The sequence below is a fragment of the Corvus cornix genome, chromosome 17, assembly GCF_000738735.6.
Source record: "Corvus cornix cornix isolate S_Up_H32 chromosome 17, ASM73873v5, whole genome shotgun sequence".
Classification (NCBI taxonomy): Eukaryota; Metazoa; Chordata; class Aves; order Passeriformes; family Corvidae; genus Corvus; species Corvus cornix.
Genome location: NC_046346.1, coordinates 8,845,463 through 8,863,331, shown reverse-complemented (window position 1 = coordinate 8,863,331; position 17,869 = coordinate 8,845,463). Strand labels below are relative to the sequence as shown.

At 58.8% G+C, this 17,869-nt stretch overlaps 1 protein-coding gene across 6 annotated transcripts in view; it reads left to right on the top strand.

The window, feature by feature from the left end:
- LOC104688442 (collagen alpha-1(I) chain-like) overlaps positions 1 to 17,869 on the top strand; it is a 73,781-nt gene that overhangs the window by 45,303 nt on the left and 10,609 nt on the right. For 3 of the 6 annotated variants that reach the window (XM_039561906.1, XM_039561902.1, XM_039561901.1), the window contains 31 exons: positions 2,631 to 2,669; positions 2,780 to 2,833; positions 3,516 to 3,569; positions 4,688 to 4,795; positions 5,478 to 5,531; positions 6,432 to 6,485; positions 6,611 to 6,655; positions 6,864 to 6,917; positions 7,508 to 7,552; positions 7,837 to 7,890; positions 7,977 to 8,021; positions 8,698 to 8,751; positions 9,065 to 9,109; positions 9,611 to 9,664; positions 10,341 to 10,385; positions 11,089 to 11,142; positions 11,505 to 11,612; positions 12,704 to 12,757; positions 13,013 to 13,066; positions 13,269 to 13,313; positions 13,824 to 13,877; positions 14,184 to 14,228; positions 14,686 to 14,739; positions 15,662 to 15,715; positions 15,931 to 15,984; positions 16,169 to 16,222; positions 16,522 to 16,575; positions 16,766 to 16,810; positions 17,107 to 17,151; positions 17,449 to 17,556; positions 17,793 to 17,846. In XM_039561906.1, the coding sequence (XP_039417840.1) occupies positions 2,631 to 2,669; positions 2,780 to 2,833; positions 3,516 to 3,569; positions 4,688 to 4,795; positions 5,478 to 5,531; positions 6,432 to 6,485; positions 6,611 to 6,655; positions 6,864 to 6,917; positions 7,508 to 7,552; positions 7,837 to 7,890; positions 7,977 to 8,021; positions 8,698 to 8,751; positions 9,065 to 9,109; positions 9,611 to 9,664; positions 10,341 to 10,385; positions 11,089 to 11,142; positions 11,505 to 11,612; positions 12,704 to 12,757; positions 13,013 to 13,066; positions 13,269 to 13,313; positions 13,824 to 13,877; positions 14,184 to 14,228; positions 14,686 to 14,739; positions 15,662 to 15,715; positions 15,931 to 15,984; positions 16,169 to 16,222; positions 16,522 to 16,575; positions 16,766 to 16,810; positions 17,107 to 17,151; positions 17,449 to 17,556; positions 17,793 to 17,846 (1,740 nt within the window). The remainder of the gene's footprint in view (positions 1 to 2,630; positions 2,670 to 2,779; positions 2,834 to 3,515; positions 3,570 to 4,687; positions 4,796 to 5,477; positions 5,532 to 6,431; positions 6,486 to 6,610; positions 6,656 to 6,863; positions 6,918 to 7,507; positions 7,553 to 7,836; positions 7,891 to 7,976; positions 8,022 to 8,697; positions 8,752 to 9,064; positions 9,110 to 9,610; positions 9,665 to 10,340; positions 10,386 to 11,088; positions 11,143 to 11,504; positions 11,613 to 12,703; positions 12,758 to 13,012; positions 13,067 to 13,268; positions 13,314 to 13,823; positions 13,878 to 14,183; positions 14,229 to 14,685; positions 14,740 to 15,661; positions 15,716 to 15,930; positions 15,985 to 16,168; positions 16,223 to 16,521; positions 16,576 to 16,765; positions 16,811 to 17,106; positions 17,152 to 17,448; positions 17,557 to 17,792; positions 17,847 to 17,869) is intronic. The other 3 variants (XM_039561903.1, XM_039561904.1, XM_039561905.1) reach the window with 3 other exon arrangements.

Sequence of the window (17,869 nt, the reverse complement as noted above, 5' to 3'; positions counted from 1 at the left end):
AGGAAAGCGCAAAGCCCTGGGCTGGGATTTGCTAATCTCTGCTGAGATAAGGCTGGGCTGGGACTCTGGCTGCTCTGGGGACGGGGCTGGCTGTGCCTGCAGCCCCACAGCGCCGTGCTTTGGGGCTCCCATGAGCAGACCCCATGGTTTGGGGGATTTGGGGTATCCTGGGGTCTGTTGTTGGCTTAGCCTTTGGAAATGCAGGGCAGGGGAGCCACCCCTGAGGCTCAGGGACACTGCAGGAGGATGGGCTGGGAAAACAAGGGATGTGGTGACTGTCCCAGAGCAGCTGTGGCTGTTGTGGTGCTCAGCAGCCTCTCCCGCTCACTTCCCATGAAAAACCCTTTGTTGTCGATGGGAATTAAGGAAAAGCCACTCAAGGCCGCTGTGATTCCAGCCTGAGCCCCTGCCCTGTGCTTTTGTTCCCGACATGCTGACAGATGTTGGCTTTGCCAAGAAGTTGTCTCGGAGTGGCTGGAGGGGCAGGAACTGCTGCTGGCTTGTTCTGGAGTTGATTCAGCAGTGGGGAAGTCCCAGAATCCTGGGAAGGAGAACTGGAGCTCCCACAGTTATGGGAGAGCTTAACCTGCAGCACCAGAGTCCTTCCCTTGCATCCATCCCAATGCCTGTAAAAGCAGGGAATGGTGCCTGGGAACCTCGGGGGGAAAGAAAGGGAAAAGGAGGGAACTTTTAGGGATGTGCTACTACTGCAGGGTTGGCATGTGCCCTGGGGGGTGGTTATGGAGTGACTGGAGAGCATGGCACAGGTGGGCATGGCCTTGGGGTGACTGCAGAGGGTGGCACGGGGTGAGGGTGGCCATGGGGTGACTGCAGAGGGTGGCACAGGGTGAGGGTGGCCACGGGGTGACTGCGGAGGGTGGCACAGGGTGAGGGTGGCCATGGAGTGACTGCGGAGGGTGGCACAGGGTGAGGGTGGCCACGGGGCAGGATAGGGTGACCATGGGGTGACTACAGAGGGCGGCACAAGATGGGGTGACTGTGGGGTGACTACAGAGGGTGGCACAGGGTGAGGGTGGCCATGGGGTGACTACGGAGGGTGGCACAGGGTGAGGATGGCCGTGGGGCAGGATGGGGTGACCGTGGGGTGACTACAGAGGGTAGCACAGGTTGGGCAGCCAGAACTGTCCCCAGGGCTGCTGGAAGGGCTCCCAGGCTGGAGGTTTCCGGGAGCACAGATCCCCACGGCGCTGCTCCCATCCTCCATCCCCTCCCCTCGTGCTGCTCCCCCTTCCCAGAGCTCCGACTGTTTCCTGCTGGAATTGCACAGCCAATTAACTGCTCTCCCCTGTCCTTGGCATCTGGTGCTCCGAAATCCGAGGCCGTGTCTCACGTGGGATTTTTTTCTTCCCCCTTGTTAAAAGCTTGGATGAAATAATATCCTGTCCTGAGTGAATCGGAGTTCACTGATTCCTGAGACAAGGCAAAAACGTTGGCCCTGCTCCAACCTCCTCCTGAAAGGTTTTGGGAGCGGATTTTGGGGGAAATGAGAACTGGCTGGACAGGAGGGACATGGAAATCAATTTGGGATCAGCTTGAAAGGAGCAGGGATTCCATCCATCATCTGCCTCCGAGAGTCCTGGTCACTGCTGGGAATATTCCCATCTGCCCAAAGCTCTGTGTTTCTTTCCCTTCAAGAGTTCCTTGGCTTTTGCCCTCTCTCCCCACTGCAGTTGGGGGGCAGATCCTTGGAGCAGGGGACAGGAGGAATTTCCCAGTGTCCTCGAGGCTGAAATTGGGGAGCACAGAGTGAATCCTGCCCCTCCAGCTGCCTGGGATTGGGGTGATGGATAAGGAGGGGGATTTCCTAGCCTCTGGTGCCAGCCAGGATTTGGAGGAGCTGCCTGGACCACGGGTCTGGGCTCACCATGGGAAGGAGGAAAGATGGAGTTTGCCTCCTGTGCTGCTGGTAGCAGGAGATGGGCGTTGTATCTCCTGGACATCTCCAAAAACTTGGGAAAACCCAGCTTGGAGAGGAGGATGCACCAGGAGGGTTTGGGACCTTTATGCTGGTTTGGAAACACAATGGGATTAGCTGTGGTTGGGGTGGGATTAATCCACCCTGGACCTTTCGGGTGGGTCTTTCCCTCTCTGTGGTCATCTGGGCTTAGAAAAAACTGGAAGTGCATCCAAGATTTGGCTGCTGGGAGCAGCGAGGGGAAAGCCTGTGGGGCATCTGCTCCTCTGGGTTTTCCAGAGGCTGAAGGAGATTCCCAACCTGGAACAAACTGCGGGGTCAAAAGAGCTGATTTTAGGCCAAACTCTGACAGTCCCTGTGCTCACCACTCTTACTTTTCCATATTCCAAACATTTCTGGTGTCCCAGGGCTGCAGGGCATCCGTGGAGGAGCTGAATTGCACCAAATCCCAGGAGAATCAGGTCTGCTTAATCTTCTGATGAAATAATTCCTTGTTTCCCACACGTTATCCTCAGATTATCCTTCCTCCCGTGCCTTGCTGGCCCAGAGCATGAAATAAATAAATGAATTAAACAAGTGGTTCATTGCTGCATCTTCCCAAAACGAGGAGAAAGACTTTAAATCCAGCCAAAAGGGATTTGGGATTATTTTTTTTCACCTTTTGCTTTTTCCCCCTCCCTCACTTTTCTTTCAGCAATCATCATTTTACCAACTCCTGCATGCGGGCTGGCCGGTGAGTGCCGCTTCGGTCACTTTGGGTTTGGGTTTTTCCTTGTTGGCAGCTGAATTTTCCCTGCTCCAAGCACTTGATGGGTTTTTCCAATGTTTTTCTTCTGAATCCAGAGAAAACCCGGAGCTCCTGGGCCCCCAGGACATCCCGGGAGAACAGGAGCACCTGTAAGTACAAAAGCCCTGCTGTTCCCTCGGTGGCCTTGCTGCCCTGGGGACACTTTTAGGGTCGATGTCCCCAAGCACTTGGGCTGTGCTGTAATTAAGGACTTTGGGATTGAGTTTCAAAGCAGCCTAATGGATTTGTTGTGTGCTTCCCACTCAAACCTGCGATATTTGATATCCAACTCTCAGCCCCTCTGTCTGTGCCAGCTGAGCAAGGCTGGTTTCCTTCCCTGGGGCATCAGCTTCCAGCCTTGTTTTTGGAGAAGGGACCACGTGGATCCCTCCGAGAGGCACAAAAACAAGGCAGGGAGGGTCTGGGGAAGGATTTGTGTGGGGCCAGCCCGTGCTGGGGGGTCTCAGCTCCGTGCCCACCACCCTGGCATTGCTGGGTGATGCTTCCCCCACATCTGGCCATGAGGCAAAGGGAAGGAAGGCAAAACTCCCTGTCCTGACATCCCATCAGGAACCAAAGCAGTGGGAAAATGGATCTGCTCCCCACTCCAAACCTGCCCTGGGCACAGACCCCGCCATGGTGGGCAGGGTTGGGGTGCCAGGCATGCGAATGATCCCACTCTGCCCTTCCCAAGGTCACCTCTGGGCATTGCTGCTTGTCCCCACAGCCTCCCCAGGGCTCGGGGCAGGATCTGGGGACACCTCGGGTGACTCAATCCCTGTTTGTGCGCAGGGACCCTGCGGAGCACCGGGAGAGCCGGGGGAGAAAGGCCAGCGGGGGTACACGGTGAGTGGGGACACTTTGGAGAGGCTGAGTGCACCCTCAGAGCTGTCCTGGGACCCTCAGGGACCCTGCCCCTCTTGGATCAGCCCCTGGCTGGGAGAGGGAGAGTCGTGACAGGGCTGGGGACAGTTTGGGAATGGTGGGCTTGGTTTGAAGGTGTGGGATCGATGCCCGGGTCCCCTCCCAGGCAGGGGTGGTGGCACAGAGGGTCCTTCCCCTGCTGCTGTTCCAGGGGTGGCTCAGTCACAGCTCAGCACGGCCCCTTTGGGTGCTGCACCCCTCCAGGTGATGCCCTCCCGGGCAGCTGTCCCAAAAGAGCTGTCCCAGAGTCCTTCTGTCACCCCAGCTCTGGATGGGATGGGTGAGCTCTGCTGTGGGAGCAGCTGTGCCCTCATGGGACCCCCTCTCCCCTGGCACTGCCCCGCTCAGCTCCCTGCGGGGTTCAGGTGCCCTCTGGGTACAAGGAAAGGAGAGCAAGGTCCTGCTGTGCCAGCGTGGCTGGAGCTTTGCTCCACACTCCTCTTTAACCTGCCCGGATTCAGGATTTCACTGAGCTCAGGGGTGAAGGAAAAGCTGCCCTGAAGCTTTAGCTGGAGATGGATCCTGAGGTGGATCCTGAGATGGATCTGCTCCGACTCCTGCACATGGGAAAGGACCAGGAACAGCTTGGAGCCAAGGAGCAGGAGGCTCCTAAAGCTGTTTCTCCTTCTCTTGCCTCCTTTAGAATATTCCTCCTCCTGGATTAGTGCCTCGAGGTTTAGGTTTCCCGGGAATAAAAGGCTTGTGGGGCATCCCAGACGTGCATTAAGGGGCTGGGATAACCCGAGCTGCAGCTCTGGGATTGTGGTGGGTCCGATGCAGGAGGCTTTCCCTCGACCTTCTCTCACTGCATCACTTCTTCCCTGCCCTCCCTGTTGCTTCCTGCTGCACACCCCTGGTTCCAACTATCCCAGGGTTTTGGTGGAGAACGTGCAAAGATCCCAGTGCCCAACGCTTGCAGCCCCTGGGTGTGGAAGCTTTTCCCCAGCTCCAGCTCCAGAGGCAGGCAGAGCTCGGTGTTTCATTTGCTGCTTTCCTCACGTGGAGTTTTTCATTTTCCGTGCTTGGATTTTCCTCCCCAGGGGGAACCCGGGCTCCAGGGCTTGCCAGGACGCGTGGGATACCCCGGCTCCGATGGTTTCCCTGGCTTGGATGGCAAACCTGGGCCGTGGGGGCTGCCAGGGGAGCAGGTGAGCCGTGAGCAGGGAGTGCTCAGGATCAGGGGGAAGCTGGAGCTCCAAACCCCGGGCAGGAGACAGGGAGCTCCTAAAGCTGTTTCTCCTTCTCTTGCCTCCTTTAGAATATTCCTCCTCCTGGATTAGGTTTCCCAGGAATAAAAGGGTTGTGGGGCATCCCAAATGTTCATTAAGGGGCTGGGATAACCCGAGCTGCAGCTCTGGGACTGTGGTGGGTCTGAGCACGAGGGCTGGGCTGCTGCACCTCGACCTCCTCATGCAGAACAACTGCAAATCATGAAATGGCTTGGGTTGGAAGGGACCTTAAATCCCATCTCATTCCACCCTATGCCATGGGCAGGACACCTTCCACTATCCCAGGGTGCTCCAAGCCCTTCAGGGCTCAAAACTTGGAGGGTGACCAAGAAATGAGAGTGATTGAGGAATGCCTGGGTAGTGTTCAATCCAGGAATCTGCTTCCTTGGTCCCTGCCCTTTTCCAGACCCCTGGCAGCAATCCCTGGGGATTGCAGGATACACCCCTGGGCATGGGAGCTTTCTCAGGGGCGTTTAGAGGACAGGGACTGATGGTGCTGAAAAGTTTGGGGCTCTCAGCAGCTGCTGGGGAATGGGGTGGACATGGGTGGGCACTGGGCAGCCCCTCAGTGCCTGCTCTGCTCCTTCCTCCCTCTTCCCAGGGCCTCCAGGGCTTCCAGGGTGACCGAGGGCTGGCTGGGGACAAGGGAGAAGAGGTGAGTTGGCTCTGGCTTGCGTGGGCATGGGCACGATGAGGTGCCAACCTCACCCACCCTCCCTGGAGGGGTGCAGGAGCCGGGGATTCCCACTGGGAAGAGGGGTCTGAGCAGGGATTTGCATCCAGGCACGTTGGGGCCTTGCCTCCAGCATTTCCCACAGGGACTTTTCCATCCCTGTTCTGGCTGGGAGTGAGGAGAAATGAGGAGAAATGAAGCAAATTGAAGAGAAATGAAGAGAAATGAGCTTTTCCAGAGCACTTTGGGATTTATTTTAGCCTGGAGGAGGATGAATCCCAGGCTGGCAGCACCTGGTTCTTCCAGCAGTGCCAGCCCCAGCCCCAGCACATGCTCCTGGTGCCAAACACCAACACCTTTCCTTACTGGTTTCACTGGGACCACACCAGCACCTGGTGCTGCCACTGCTCCCCAGGCTCAGCCAGGATGGAAAATGTCCATAAAAAAGTGAATGCTGGTGGTTTGTCACCCTTTAATTTTTTCAATTTTCCCCCTTAAGGCCAACATTTTCAGAGCTGCCCAGGAGACTTTTCAGGCTTCTCCAAGGCCTGATCGTCCTGGGAGGGGGTTGAGACCTAATTTCTTCTTTCTGAAGCAGCAGTCCCACGTGGGTTATCAGATACCTGGTCTGGGCCACACTTTGTCCCCTCCTGCCTGTGCCAGCCCTGTGCCAGCCCTGTGCCACCTCTGTGGGTGACACGGGGCACCAGGAGCTGCAGGGAGGTGACACCGTGCTGGGGACCTTTGCCGCTGGGCCTGCCCCATTTAGCACAACCTCGAGGGTCCCCATCCTCCTGTCCCACCCTCACTGTGTCCCTTGAGGCCCAACAGCCGCATTTGAACTCCTCACAGTCCTGTTTCATCCTCGTTGTTCCATTTCAGGGTTTCCTGGGAGACCCTGGCCCAGCTGGGGACAAAGGAGAGAAGGGAGTGAAGGTGAGGGTGGCTGTCCCTGCCCCTCACAGCCCTGCCAGGGTGCGCAGGGGTCTCTCCTTCCCTGCCACAGCCCCCCAGGTCCTGCTCTCCTCCTCCATCACTCAGGCTGCTCTTGGCTTTTCCAGGGGGTGAAGGGTGAGGATGGGCTGCCAGGTCCTGCTGGGCTCCAGGTGAGTTCCCTGTGGAGCTGGGGGTGTCTCACACCCCTCCTTCCATCCCCTGTCCCTCTCTGCCATGTCCTCAAGCTCCAGCCCACCTTCTCCTGCCTTCAGCAAAGCCCTCGTGGTCTCTGTGTTGTCCCTGCCCCTCCTGTGAGGGAGGGGACAAAGGCAGTGCCACCTCAGGGTGCTGACACCTCATTCCCGGCTTCTTTTCCAGGGAATGATGGGGCTGAAGGGTGTCCTGGGCTTCCAGGGCCCTGCAGGGCCAGAGGTGAGTGGTTTTAGTGTCACCTGCCCTCCCTGGAGGGGTGCAGGAGCCAGGGATTCCCACTGGGAAGAGGGGTCTGAGCAGGGATTTGCATCCAGGCCTTGCCTCCAGCAGTTCCCACAGGGACTTTTCCATCCTGTTCTGGCTGGGAATGAGGAGAAATGAAGATAAATGTATAAAAATGAAGCCAATTGAAGAGAAATGAAGAGAAATGAAGAGAAATGAGCTTTTCCAGAGCACTTTGGGATTTATTTTAGCCTGGAGGAGGATGAATCCCAGGCTGGCAGCACCTGGTTTTTCCAGGCTTCTCTCAGCACATGGAGAGCTCAGTGCTCCCACATCACTGCGAGCCATCCTGTCCAGGAAAGGGTTGGGAAAGGATTTAAAAGGAAAATCGAAGTGGTTTGGTGGTGAATGGATGCATTTTCCAACGTGAAAGGAGTCAGGGAGCTGGGGTTGGGCAGCAGCTGTGCGAGGGGGCATCAAGCAGCTGGTGTGAAGGAATGTGGGAGACGATGTGAAGAAAAAGGGGGATTTGGGATGAAGGAGAGGATCAAAGCGAACAAATGGCGTTTTTCTCTCTCCTGCTGCAGGGAGAAGGTGGCTCCGTGGGTCCCCCGGGCCCTGCTGGTCCCATGGTGAGTCCCAGGGCTTTGGTACAGATGGAATTTCAGGCACTGGAGCTGCTGCTGCCCAGAGCAGCACCTTGTCCTTGCCACTGGTCTAATTTACAGCTAAAAACGCCACATTTGGTTAAAATCATCGTGGTAGCGGGGGGAGGAACTGCAAAAGGACCAGTGGTGTTAAACCTCACCAGTAAAGCCCCCCCAGCATCCCCAGTAGCCCATGGGGGACATGCCCGGGGTCCCTGTCCCAGCTGCCCTGTGGGGGTTGTAGGGCTGAGCAGGGCCTTGCCTTGCAGGGAGAGCCGGGCCAGCCGGGATCTGTGGGATGCCGAGGCATCAACGGCTCTCAGGTGGGTCTGTCCCGGTCCCCATCCTTTGGCATTTGGGATTTTCCTGTCGCTGCGCTCACCCCGCCCCTTCCCTGCTCTCTCCGCAGGGGGAAATGGGCCCTGCTGGGATGCCCGGCCCCCGCGGCCCCAAGGTGGGTGATCCCAGGGATGAGATGTCCTGGGATGGGGGGTGTCCCCAGGCTCACCCAGCCTGGAGTGGTCTCCTCCAGCTGGGATGTGATCCCAACGCACCCCAAAAGCTGCAGAGGGGCTGGGACAGGGGTGGGAATAATCCCAACGCACCCCAAAAGCTGCAGAGGGGCTGGGACAGGGGTGGGAATGATCCCAACCCATCCCAAAAGCTGCAGAGGGGCTGGGGTGGGGGTGGGAATAATCCCAACGCACCCCAAAAGCTGCAGAGGGGCTGGGACAGGGGTGGGAATGATCCCAACCCATCCCAAAAGCTGCAGAGGGGCTGGGACAGGGGTGGGAATGATCCCAACCCATCCCAAAAGCTGCAGAGGGGCTGGGTCGGGGGTGGGAATGATCCCAACCCATCCCAAAAGCTGCAGAGGGGCTGGGACAGGGGTGGGAATGATCCCAACCCACCCCAAAAGCTGCAGAGGGGCTGGGACAGGGGTGGGAATGATCCCAACCCACCCCAAAAGCTGCAGAGGGGCTGGGACAGGGGTGGAATCCTTCCTGTACCCCTTAGTGTGCCACACAGCTGGGAACTCTGGAGCTCCTCGGGGGCTGGGAATTCCCGGGAGAGGCTTTGCCCTGCCAGGGTTTGATCCTAATGGCGGCTCCGTGTCCCCCCCTCTGCAGGGACCCCAGGGCTTGCAGGGCAGGCGTGGCCCCCCTGGCCCCAGGGGCTCTCAGGTGAGTGGGGGCTGTCCTGGCGTGGGTGGATCCCCCCCAGTTCTCTTCCAGGAGCTGCTGGGATTTGCCCCCCATGTGCTTTGGAAGTGGACACGAAATCCTCCACCTTGGGGGTCCTCGTGGCCCCCCAGGAGTGGGTGGGTGGGGAGGGCACAGGGGACAAAGGGTGACCTGCTGGGGACAGGGTCCCTGAGGTGTGAGGCAGCTCCTGGGGGGCTGGGCAGGTTCCTGTGGGCTGGGGTCTCACCCCCAGAGCAGGACAGGGAGCCACATCCCTGTTCTGCCCAACATCCCCTGCCTTTGCTTTTGCCAGGGTCCAGCAGGGCTGGAGGGATCCACTGGTCCCAAAGGAGACACGGTGAGAGCGTTTCTCTGGGCCTTGGTGGGGATGAAGGCCAGGTTTGAGGGATTTCCCTGAACTGTGGGGTTGAGGGGGTCCTCATCCCTGTTTTTGGAGGGGAGAGGGGGCAGCACGTCCAGCAGAGCTCCCAAATGCCACCTGGAGGTCCCTGGTCACCCTGGGGAAGGGACATGGAGGGGCTGGGTGCTCTGATGTGATCCCTCTTCACTCTGGGCCAGGGACAGCACCCAGGGAGCGGCTGGAGCTGGGCCAGGGCAGGCCCAGGCTGAGAGCAGGGAAAGGTTCTTCCCCCAGAGGCTGCTGGGCACTGCCCAGGCTCCCCAGGGAATGGGCACGGCCCCGAGGCTGCCAGAGCTCCAGGAGCGTTTGGACAGCGCTGCCAGGGATGCCCAGGGTGGGGCTGTTGGGGGGTCTGTGCAGGGCCAGGGGCTTCACTGGATGATCCTGGTGGGTGCCTCCAGCTCAGGACAGTCTGTGATTCCAGGATTCTTCCTGCAGGGTACAGACGGTGCCCCTGGGGTGAGGGGACAGCCAGGACAGGAGGGCCCTGGGGTAAGTAAGTCCATGGGAAGGGGGTGGTTGGGTGTGGAGTGCTCTCATCCTGCCCCTCACACCCCACAAACCCTGCAGGGAATTTCCTGTTACCCCCAGCTTCCCACGGGGCCGTTGGAAACGCCAGCCCCGTCCCTGTGGCCGCACTCCTCGTCCCCAACGCTCCTCTGACCCTCCTGCTTTCAGGGACCTCGATCTTTATTCTTTCCCTAAGGATTTCTGAGCAGAGATAGCCCAGCCCTGCCCATCCCTTCCCTTTTCCCAGGGGGTTTGGGTGCTCAGCTGCCCTTTCCAAAGGCTTGGGGCCGCCTGACCTCCCTCCTGCCTGGCCTAGGTGTCCCTTTCTCATGTCCCCAACCCACAGAGCTGAGAGCTGGGGTGTGGAATGGGGTCAGGGATGTGGGGTGGCATGTGGGGGGTGCATTTTGGAGTCTGACAAGGACCTCATCCTTATCTTAGGGGCAGCCTTGGGAGGGTTTGTGCATTTTCTGGTCCCTTTTTGGGGAACAAATCCCACTGTGGCATCTCAGCAGAGCCAAACTGGTGCCTCCCATTGACCATCCCATCCCATCCCATCCCATCCCATCCCTGTGGGGGGGTTGGTGTTTCCAGGAGCATGTGCAATACTTCCCTTTGTGTTTTTCTTTTGTAACTCACATTCCCTCTCTCCCTGAAGGGTTTTCTTGGCCTGCCAGGTCCAAGAGGTGCCCAAGGAGAGCGGGTGAGTGGTGGCATCTGTGGGATCCCTGCTTGGGATGCAGGAGAGCCGTGGCAGAGCAGCCCAAAGCTGCAGCTCCATGTTCTTTGGACTTGATGTTGGAATAGGTGGCAGCTGGAGTTGTTTGGGAAGGCAGAGCTGAGCTTGGGCTCAGAGGAGCTTTTAGACCTGAGAGTGTCCTGAGGGATCAGCTGCCTTGGGGAGGCCCAGGGAAGTGGGAATGTTTGGCCTGAGTTAAGGAACCCAGGAGTGTTCCTTAAGGATAAGACACTTGTCACTGTTTTGGTGGTGCCAGAGATGCCACCACCAGCAGGCAGCTGGGACTGGCATGAGGTGCTGGGGTTGCTTTGGTGGGGATTGAACCCAAAACCCTGGAGCCTCCCCAGCATGAAGAGCAGATCCAGCAGCTCCCAGCTGGGAAAGGCCCATCCACACAGAATCACAGAACCACGTTGGAAAAGACCTTTGAGATCATCAAGTCCAACCTATGACCCAACCTAACACCTCCTCATCAACTAAGCCATGGCACTGAGTGCCACATCCAGGCTTTTTAAAAACACATCCACCACCTCCCTGGGCAGACGATTCCAGTGCCCAAAATGCAGAGGAAAGCCCTGACAGGAACAGGGCAAAAGTCCCTTTATTTGGTGCCAGAATCAGATCCCAGCTTGCAACAGGGGTTTCTCAGTTTAACCTTCACTCGCAGGGCTGCCGAGGTCCGGGTGGAGCCAAGGGAGATTTGGGAGCCAGAGGAAGCAAGGTACGGATTCCCAAGGCTGTGGAGCCTCCAGCTGCTCCCTCTGTTGTTCAGATTCACCCCAGCTGTGGGTGGCTTGGGGTGGCTGCCCAAGGACCCCAAGCATCTACTGGATTTTGGGGACAGTGACAGCCAGGCAGCTCATCCTGTGTTGATCCCACCGCCTGATCCATCCTTCCCTGCTCCATCTCACTTGGGATGTTTAAAAATTGTATTTCCCCATTTTTGGTGCCCCAGGGATGCTGGGGGAGGAGAGTTTGGGGTGTTCACCCCTGCCAGTGATGGGTTCTCCAGGGGAATTCCTGCCCGCGGATCAGGGAATTGCTGTCCCTGCTTCGTGACATTCTGTGTTTTATCCCTCCAAGGGCCCACGAGGAGCACAAGGAGCAAAAGGCCCCCCAGGGACCCGGGGCCAGGGGGGCTTGCAGGGCTTCCCTGGCCCCCGAGGGGCGGCGGGGCCGCGGGGACCGGACGTGAGTGCCGCTGCTGGGCTGGGGTGTCCTGGGGTGGGAACACACACACGTGGCCTGTGTCCCAGCATGGGGACAGCCCTGAGGGGGCAGGCAGTGTGGCCGTGCTGATTTATGGGATCTCTCCTAAGGGATCCCTTTAACGGCATCGCCCACAGGGAGCTTGGCCCAGAGCCCCCACCCTTGGGGCTGCAGGTGCCCCCAGCACCCTCACCGAGCTTTGCCCTGGGTGCTGCAGCTGTGCCGCCATCCCAAAATTCGCTGCTGGGTTCTCTGATGTCAGAGCAGCTCCAGGCAGAGGATTCCCAGCCCTCCCCAGCTGCCTCAGCCCCGGCAGCTCTGCAGGATCCCGCTGAGTCCCTGCTCCCAGCCAGCTCCTTGGCAGGTTTTGGGAGCAGAGGACTCAGGGATTTCTTGATCTGTGCCCCTCTCTGACTCCTGCCTGGCTCCCTGCTCCTGGAGCCTGTGCTGGCAGCCCTGAAGCGCTTTGGGAACGCTTTTTCCTGCAGGGAGCTGTCTGGGTGACTGAACCCACCTCCAGATCTGTGTTTGAGCTGGGAACTGAGGCCAGGCTGGCTGCTGATCTCTAGTGATTCCCAGCTTCTCAGGAAAAGGAGGATTATATTCCCACCCACCTTTCCAGTCTGCAGGGGATGCCCTCCCACTCCCAGGCCTTCCTGGATCTGCTCTTTTGCTCTTCAGGATGAATAACAAGTCCTCCCACGTCTCCAGGAGCTGGGGATGCGGCAGGAATCCTCTCCCTGCCTTTTCCACCCTCCCAGGCAGCACAGGGGCTGGAGCAGGCAGGAGCCTTGGCACAGCATTCCTTGGAATTGCCTTTAATTTGTCCATCAGGAAACAAAAAAATTCAACTTTGGGCCACATCAAACTGTTGAGGTTTTTCTTTCTGCCCAGTTTTTTAACCCTGGGGGATGGGGGAAGTCCCCACTCCCACCGCAAAGCTGGTGACATTTACTAATGTCACCTCTGCTCACGCTCCCAGTGTTTTTCCCTACACCAGCACCAGACTGGTGACTCCCCCGGGATCAGAGGCTGTGTTTTCCCTGGATCATTCCTCCCCTCTCTCCCGGCAGGGGGAAGAAGGCCAGATCGGCCCTGCAGGGCTGAACAGCAGTGAGGGACCCAAGGTCAGCACCAGAATCTGCTGCTTTCCCACGGGCTGCCACTTCCTTGCATGGAAAACAGGGACGTGGCCGCCCTGCCAGGGTCCCAGCACCCAGGGACACCCTCCTGGGGAGGGTCTCCAGCCTTGTGGCCCCCTCCCTGTGCATGGCATCCCCCTGACCTGCCCCTGCCCCTATGGCTGAGTCCCCCTGGGGCTGCAGGCCTGGGGGACACCTGCAGATTTGCACTGTCTGTGTTTCCCTTTGTGTGGATTTTAGGGATGCCAAGGACCTGATGGCCCCAAGGGAACCCCAGGACCACGGGGAGCCCGGGTAACTAACGGGGGGGCTGGAATTTGGGGCTGGATCTTGGAGCTGTGAGGGATTGAAACAACCCTGGATTGAACATCCCTTGCTTGGCTTGGGATGTGCTGGGGCAGAGCACATCCACATCCTTCAGGCACCAGATTTTCCTCCCAGTGTGCAGCTTTGCCGCTGGCAGATGGATGTTTTTGTGATTCCTGGTGTTTTCCAGGGCCGTGTGGGGCAGCGTGGGCTGGTTGGAGTCCCTGGACTGCCCGTAAGTAGAGGATATCCCACATCCCTGTGCTGCCGTGTGGAGCTGTCGGCTCTGGGACATGGGAGCAGCATCCTGGGATGTGGCTGGATCAGAGGGTCGGGAATTTGCACAGGGAATGCCGGGGATGAGCAGCTCAGGCTGTTGCATGTTGAATTTTGACAAACCACTCGCCCAACCCCACAACTTCCCCTGGAACGCTGAGCACAGAAAATTCCAGGAAAGAGCTTTTCAAGGAAGCTCTGTTATCCGGAGCCATACTTGGTGAAGGAGCCAGGAATGGGGCAGGAGGAGGGAAGACCCAGCCAAGGTGTTCCTGGTGGGAATGGCTTCCCTCCCACACGGATGTTATTTCCTGTCCAAGGTGGGAGGAGCAGGGAGGAGCTGCAGGAGGAACCCACAGCTCCCACAGGCAGTGCCACTGCTGATGTCCCACCTTGGCACCCTGGAGGGAGGCTCTGGGGCTGGAGGAGCCCTTGGAGGGGCCACCCTGAGACAAAACTCTCCTTGCAGGGCTCGCGGGGTGTGCCAGGAGCAGAGGGCGCAGAAGGAAAGCCCGGTACACAGGTTCCCATCCTGCATCTGTACTTGGGGGGGGACAGGGGCTGGGATGTGGGGATGGGGACAGCTGAGCACATGGGGACACTTCCCAGCCTCCCATCCCCGTGTGGGACAAGACCTTGATGCCATCCATGGGGACACTTCCCAGCCTCCCAATCACATGTGGGAAGAGACCTTGATGCCATCCATGGGGACACTTCCCAACCTCCCATCCCCGTGTGGGAAGAGTCCTTGATCCGTGGACCTGGCCCTGATGGGGACTGGGAGAGGCCGTTCTGCCTCCCCATCCTCATCCTTGTCCTCATCCTGCAGGGTCACCCAGGGGTCGTGGGCAGCCCAGGCAGGAGGGGACCATCGGTGAGTAGAGCTGATTTCTGGCCTTCCATCCATCTGCTCAGCTTTATCCCTTTGGGAATGTGCCTCCAAAGCATGTCTGTGGGATGGGGTGGAGCAGGAATCCTGCTGAGGGGGGAAGGATTTGGAACACCCCTGGCACTGCTATCCTGGACAGATCCAGCAGCAGTGGGGCTGGCAGCGGGTTTTCCCTTCTGCAGGATTCTGTATATTTATCTTTGCTCTGAAATTAAAAAAAAAAAAAAAATTAAAAAATAAAAATCCTCAAAAGAGAGTATGAGAACTGGGTCAGAGACACACCTGAGTGTCTGGGGGCACGAGTGGGTGTCATGTGTATCCAACTGTGGTGATTCCATGAGGAATCCAGGAGCTGGATTTTAGGGAAAAGCCTCAGGGCTGAGTCTCTCCATCCTCCTCTCCTGCCTTCCCTCCATGGCTCCTCTGCTACCCTTTCCCCCAGGGATTTGCCGGTTTGCCAGGGAGCCGTGGGCACGCTGGAATTCCTGGATCCATAGTAAGGGAAAAAAAATGTTCCTCTGTGTGAACTCTGTGTTCTCCTTGGGGGGATGTCAGTGGGGCTGGTGCTGCTGGTGGGGAATGTGGGACTTTCCTTGGAATCGGGGCATCTGTAGGACCTGACCTTACCTGGCTGATAAAAACATTAAAAAGCTGCAGTGGTGGAAATAACTGGGGTAGGGAAGAGCAGAATCATTCCCCCAGGGAATCAGCCTGCTCCAGGTACTGTGCAGCCTCCCTGAGCCCAGCATGGTGTCCATGGGGAATGGCAGCTCATGGAAACCCTCCAGGGAGCTGGCCCTGGGTCCTGGGAGGAGATGCCAGTGGCAGAGGGTGGCACAGGGTCAGGGCGAGGGCACTGGAGCACTGCCCAGGCTCCCCAGGGAATGGGCACGGCCCCGAGGCTGCCAGAGCTCCAGGAGCGTTTGGACAGCGCTGCCAGGGATGCCCAGGGTGGGGCTGTTGGGGGGTCTGTGCAGGGCCAGGGGTGGGACTCGATCCTGGTGGGTCCCATCCAGCTCAGTGATCTGGGATGGAGACCTGGAACACCTCCTGGAGCTGGAACAGCTCCTCCCTGATTTCAGGGAAAAGCCCCAGTGCTGCCTTCACCACTCTGAGCCCTTCACCTGTGCTTTGGGTCGGGCTCAAAGCCAGGCCTGAGCCTCTCCATCCTCCTCTCCTGCTGGCCTTGAGAGCGAGGATTGTCACCTTCCCTGGTGACAGCCCTGCCAGCCATGGGGGCCGCTGTGCAGAGCCACCAGGACTGGCCACAGTGGCCGAGTTTGTCCCCTGTGACCCTGCTGGCCCCAGGTGACCCCTGGCTGTGAGCTCAGGGGCAGCAGTGGGGGCTCGGTGGGGCTTGGTGGGGCTCATCCCCTCTCAGCCCTTGGCTGATACCTCCTCCCCAAACAATCCCAAAGGGCTCTCCAGGAAAGCCTGGACCTGATGGAGACATGGGTTCCCTGGGCCCAAAGGTGAGAACTGGGGTTTGGGGGGGCCCTGAGTGTGTTTGGGGGACTGGTGGTGGTGAACAGCCCCCAGAGGCTCTGGGCTGCCACGGGGACACCTGGGGGGATCCCACGGACTCAGCCCAAGGGCTCACCGGATCCCATGGGATCACTGAGGAAGGGAGGGAGCCTGACTGCATCCCGGGAGTGGGGGTTGCTAATTCCCTTGTTTTGCCTGGCAGGGGCTGCCTGGGAAGCCCGGCCTGGAGGGGCCACAAGGACCTGTGGGCACCTTTGTAAGTGATGGAGCTGCCCACGGAGGGGACACGGCGGTGGCTGGACTGGGAGGGGGCTGGAGCAGCCTCCAGCTGGGCACTCCCCATCCTCCCAAGGCTCCTGCCTTTCCCTCAGCCACCTTTTCCCTAAAATCCAGAGGTGCCAGGCAGCCCCAGCTGCCTCCTAACCCCGAGCTCTTCCCAGGGCTACCCAGGACCTGCCGGAGACCGTGGGAAGTTGGGACGCAGGGGAGACAAGGTAGGGATGGGACACCCACTCCAGCACTGGGGAGTTCTGGGCTTTGGGAGCATTCTTGGGATGAGTTTTGAACCCAGTGGATGGGTTTGGAGGTGTCCAGAGTCTCCATCAGCCACGGTGGGAGGAGAAGAGCTGCATCTGTCTCCCACAGCAGGTGAACCAGTGGTTCTCCAGCACTTCCTCTGCCCAAACACCTCTGGATTGTTCTAAGAGCTGCTTTTTTGTTTGTTTTATTGTGCTTTCTAAAGAGGTTTTTGCATTAAAACAGAGGCAAGGGAATCTTTCTTGCCTCCTAACAGGGAGAAAGGGGAGCTCAAGGTCCACCAGGATTTCCAGGAAAAGCTGGTCCAAAGGTAAGAGCTGTTTGCCGCTGTTCTGGGCAGCTCCAGCTCCTTGGAAAATCACCCAGCAAGTTCTCTGTGCTGGGCTGGGAATGAGGAAAACAGGAACTCTTTGCCATGGGGAATGGTTGCCAATCTTGCAGCTAAACGGGGAGGGGCACTCAGCCAGGGCTGTGTCACTGAGGGTGCTCTTGTCCCCCAGGCCCTGCCAGGTCCCCCTGGTCCTCGTGGTGCTCCCGGCTCCCAGGTAGGGCTTTCCATGCTCCCTGTGTTCCTGGCTGCTCCGATCCCTCTGCATGGACGTGTGACCTGCAGTATACCCCCTGTGCTGCCTCCTGCATGGATGCATCCCAAACCCCTTTTTGGGAGCAGGCAGGACCCTGATCCCACTCCCTGCTGGCTGGGTTCTGTCCTGATGCAGCACAGACACCGCTGAGATGGTCCCAAGACATTGGGATTTATCTGAGCAAGGCCTCACCCCGATCTCAGTCCCTTGGTCCCCCTTTTCCAGGGACACCCTGCTGAACATCCTTCTTTTCCCAGGGCAGAACAGGTGACCCAGGTCCTCGAGGGCTGCCAGGGCTGCCTGTAAGTGCAGAGCTGCCCCTTGCTGGGGTGGGGCGGTGCTCCACAGGGTGCAGATCGCTGCCCACTCAGGGGCATTTTCATCCCTGGGGTGGTTGTGGGGCAGGGAACACCCCACACCCTGTATGTGGGTGGTGACAAGTGGGGTGTGGGGGCAGCAACCTGCAGGGATGGGGTCTGGAGCAGGTGGCACCTTTTGGACCCGGAGGTGACCCAACTGCATCAGCCACGGGGCTTCCCCTGGCTTTGCTCTCCCTGAGCTGTGTTTTGGGGGGCCTAAGGGGCTTTTTGGCCCTGCAGGGTGTTCCTGGCACAAGAGGGCTGGATGGCATTCCCGGGAAGCCTGGCTTGGCTGGAGAAAGAGGCGCTCCTGGAGCAGCTGGTGCTGCTGGCCCGGCTGGGTACCCGGTGAGTGCCACTGATCCTCTCAGGAGCACAGGGATAAAGGATTTTGCTGCTGCAGCACCTTTGGGGAGCTCCCTGAAGCGCCTGCAGGAAGGGAAGGAAAAGGGAAACTGGAGCATGGATCCTCTTCCTGTGGGGATGTGTGGTGTGCCAGGACATCCCAGACCCTGCCGGGGAGCTGCAAAGGCTCCTGAGCTGGGGCCAAGGCTCTCTGCTTGATGTGGGGTGTTTGTTCTCAGGGCCGGGAAGGTCCAAATGGACGTGAGGGGCCTGCGGGGATGAGAGGAGAGAAGGTGAGGACAGAGGAGGGGGTTTG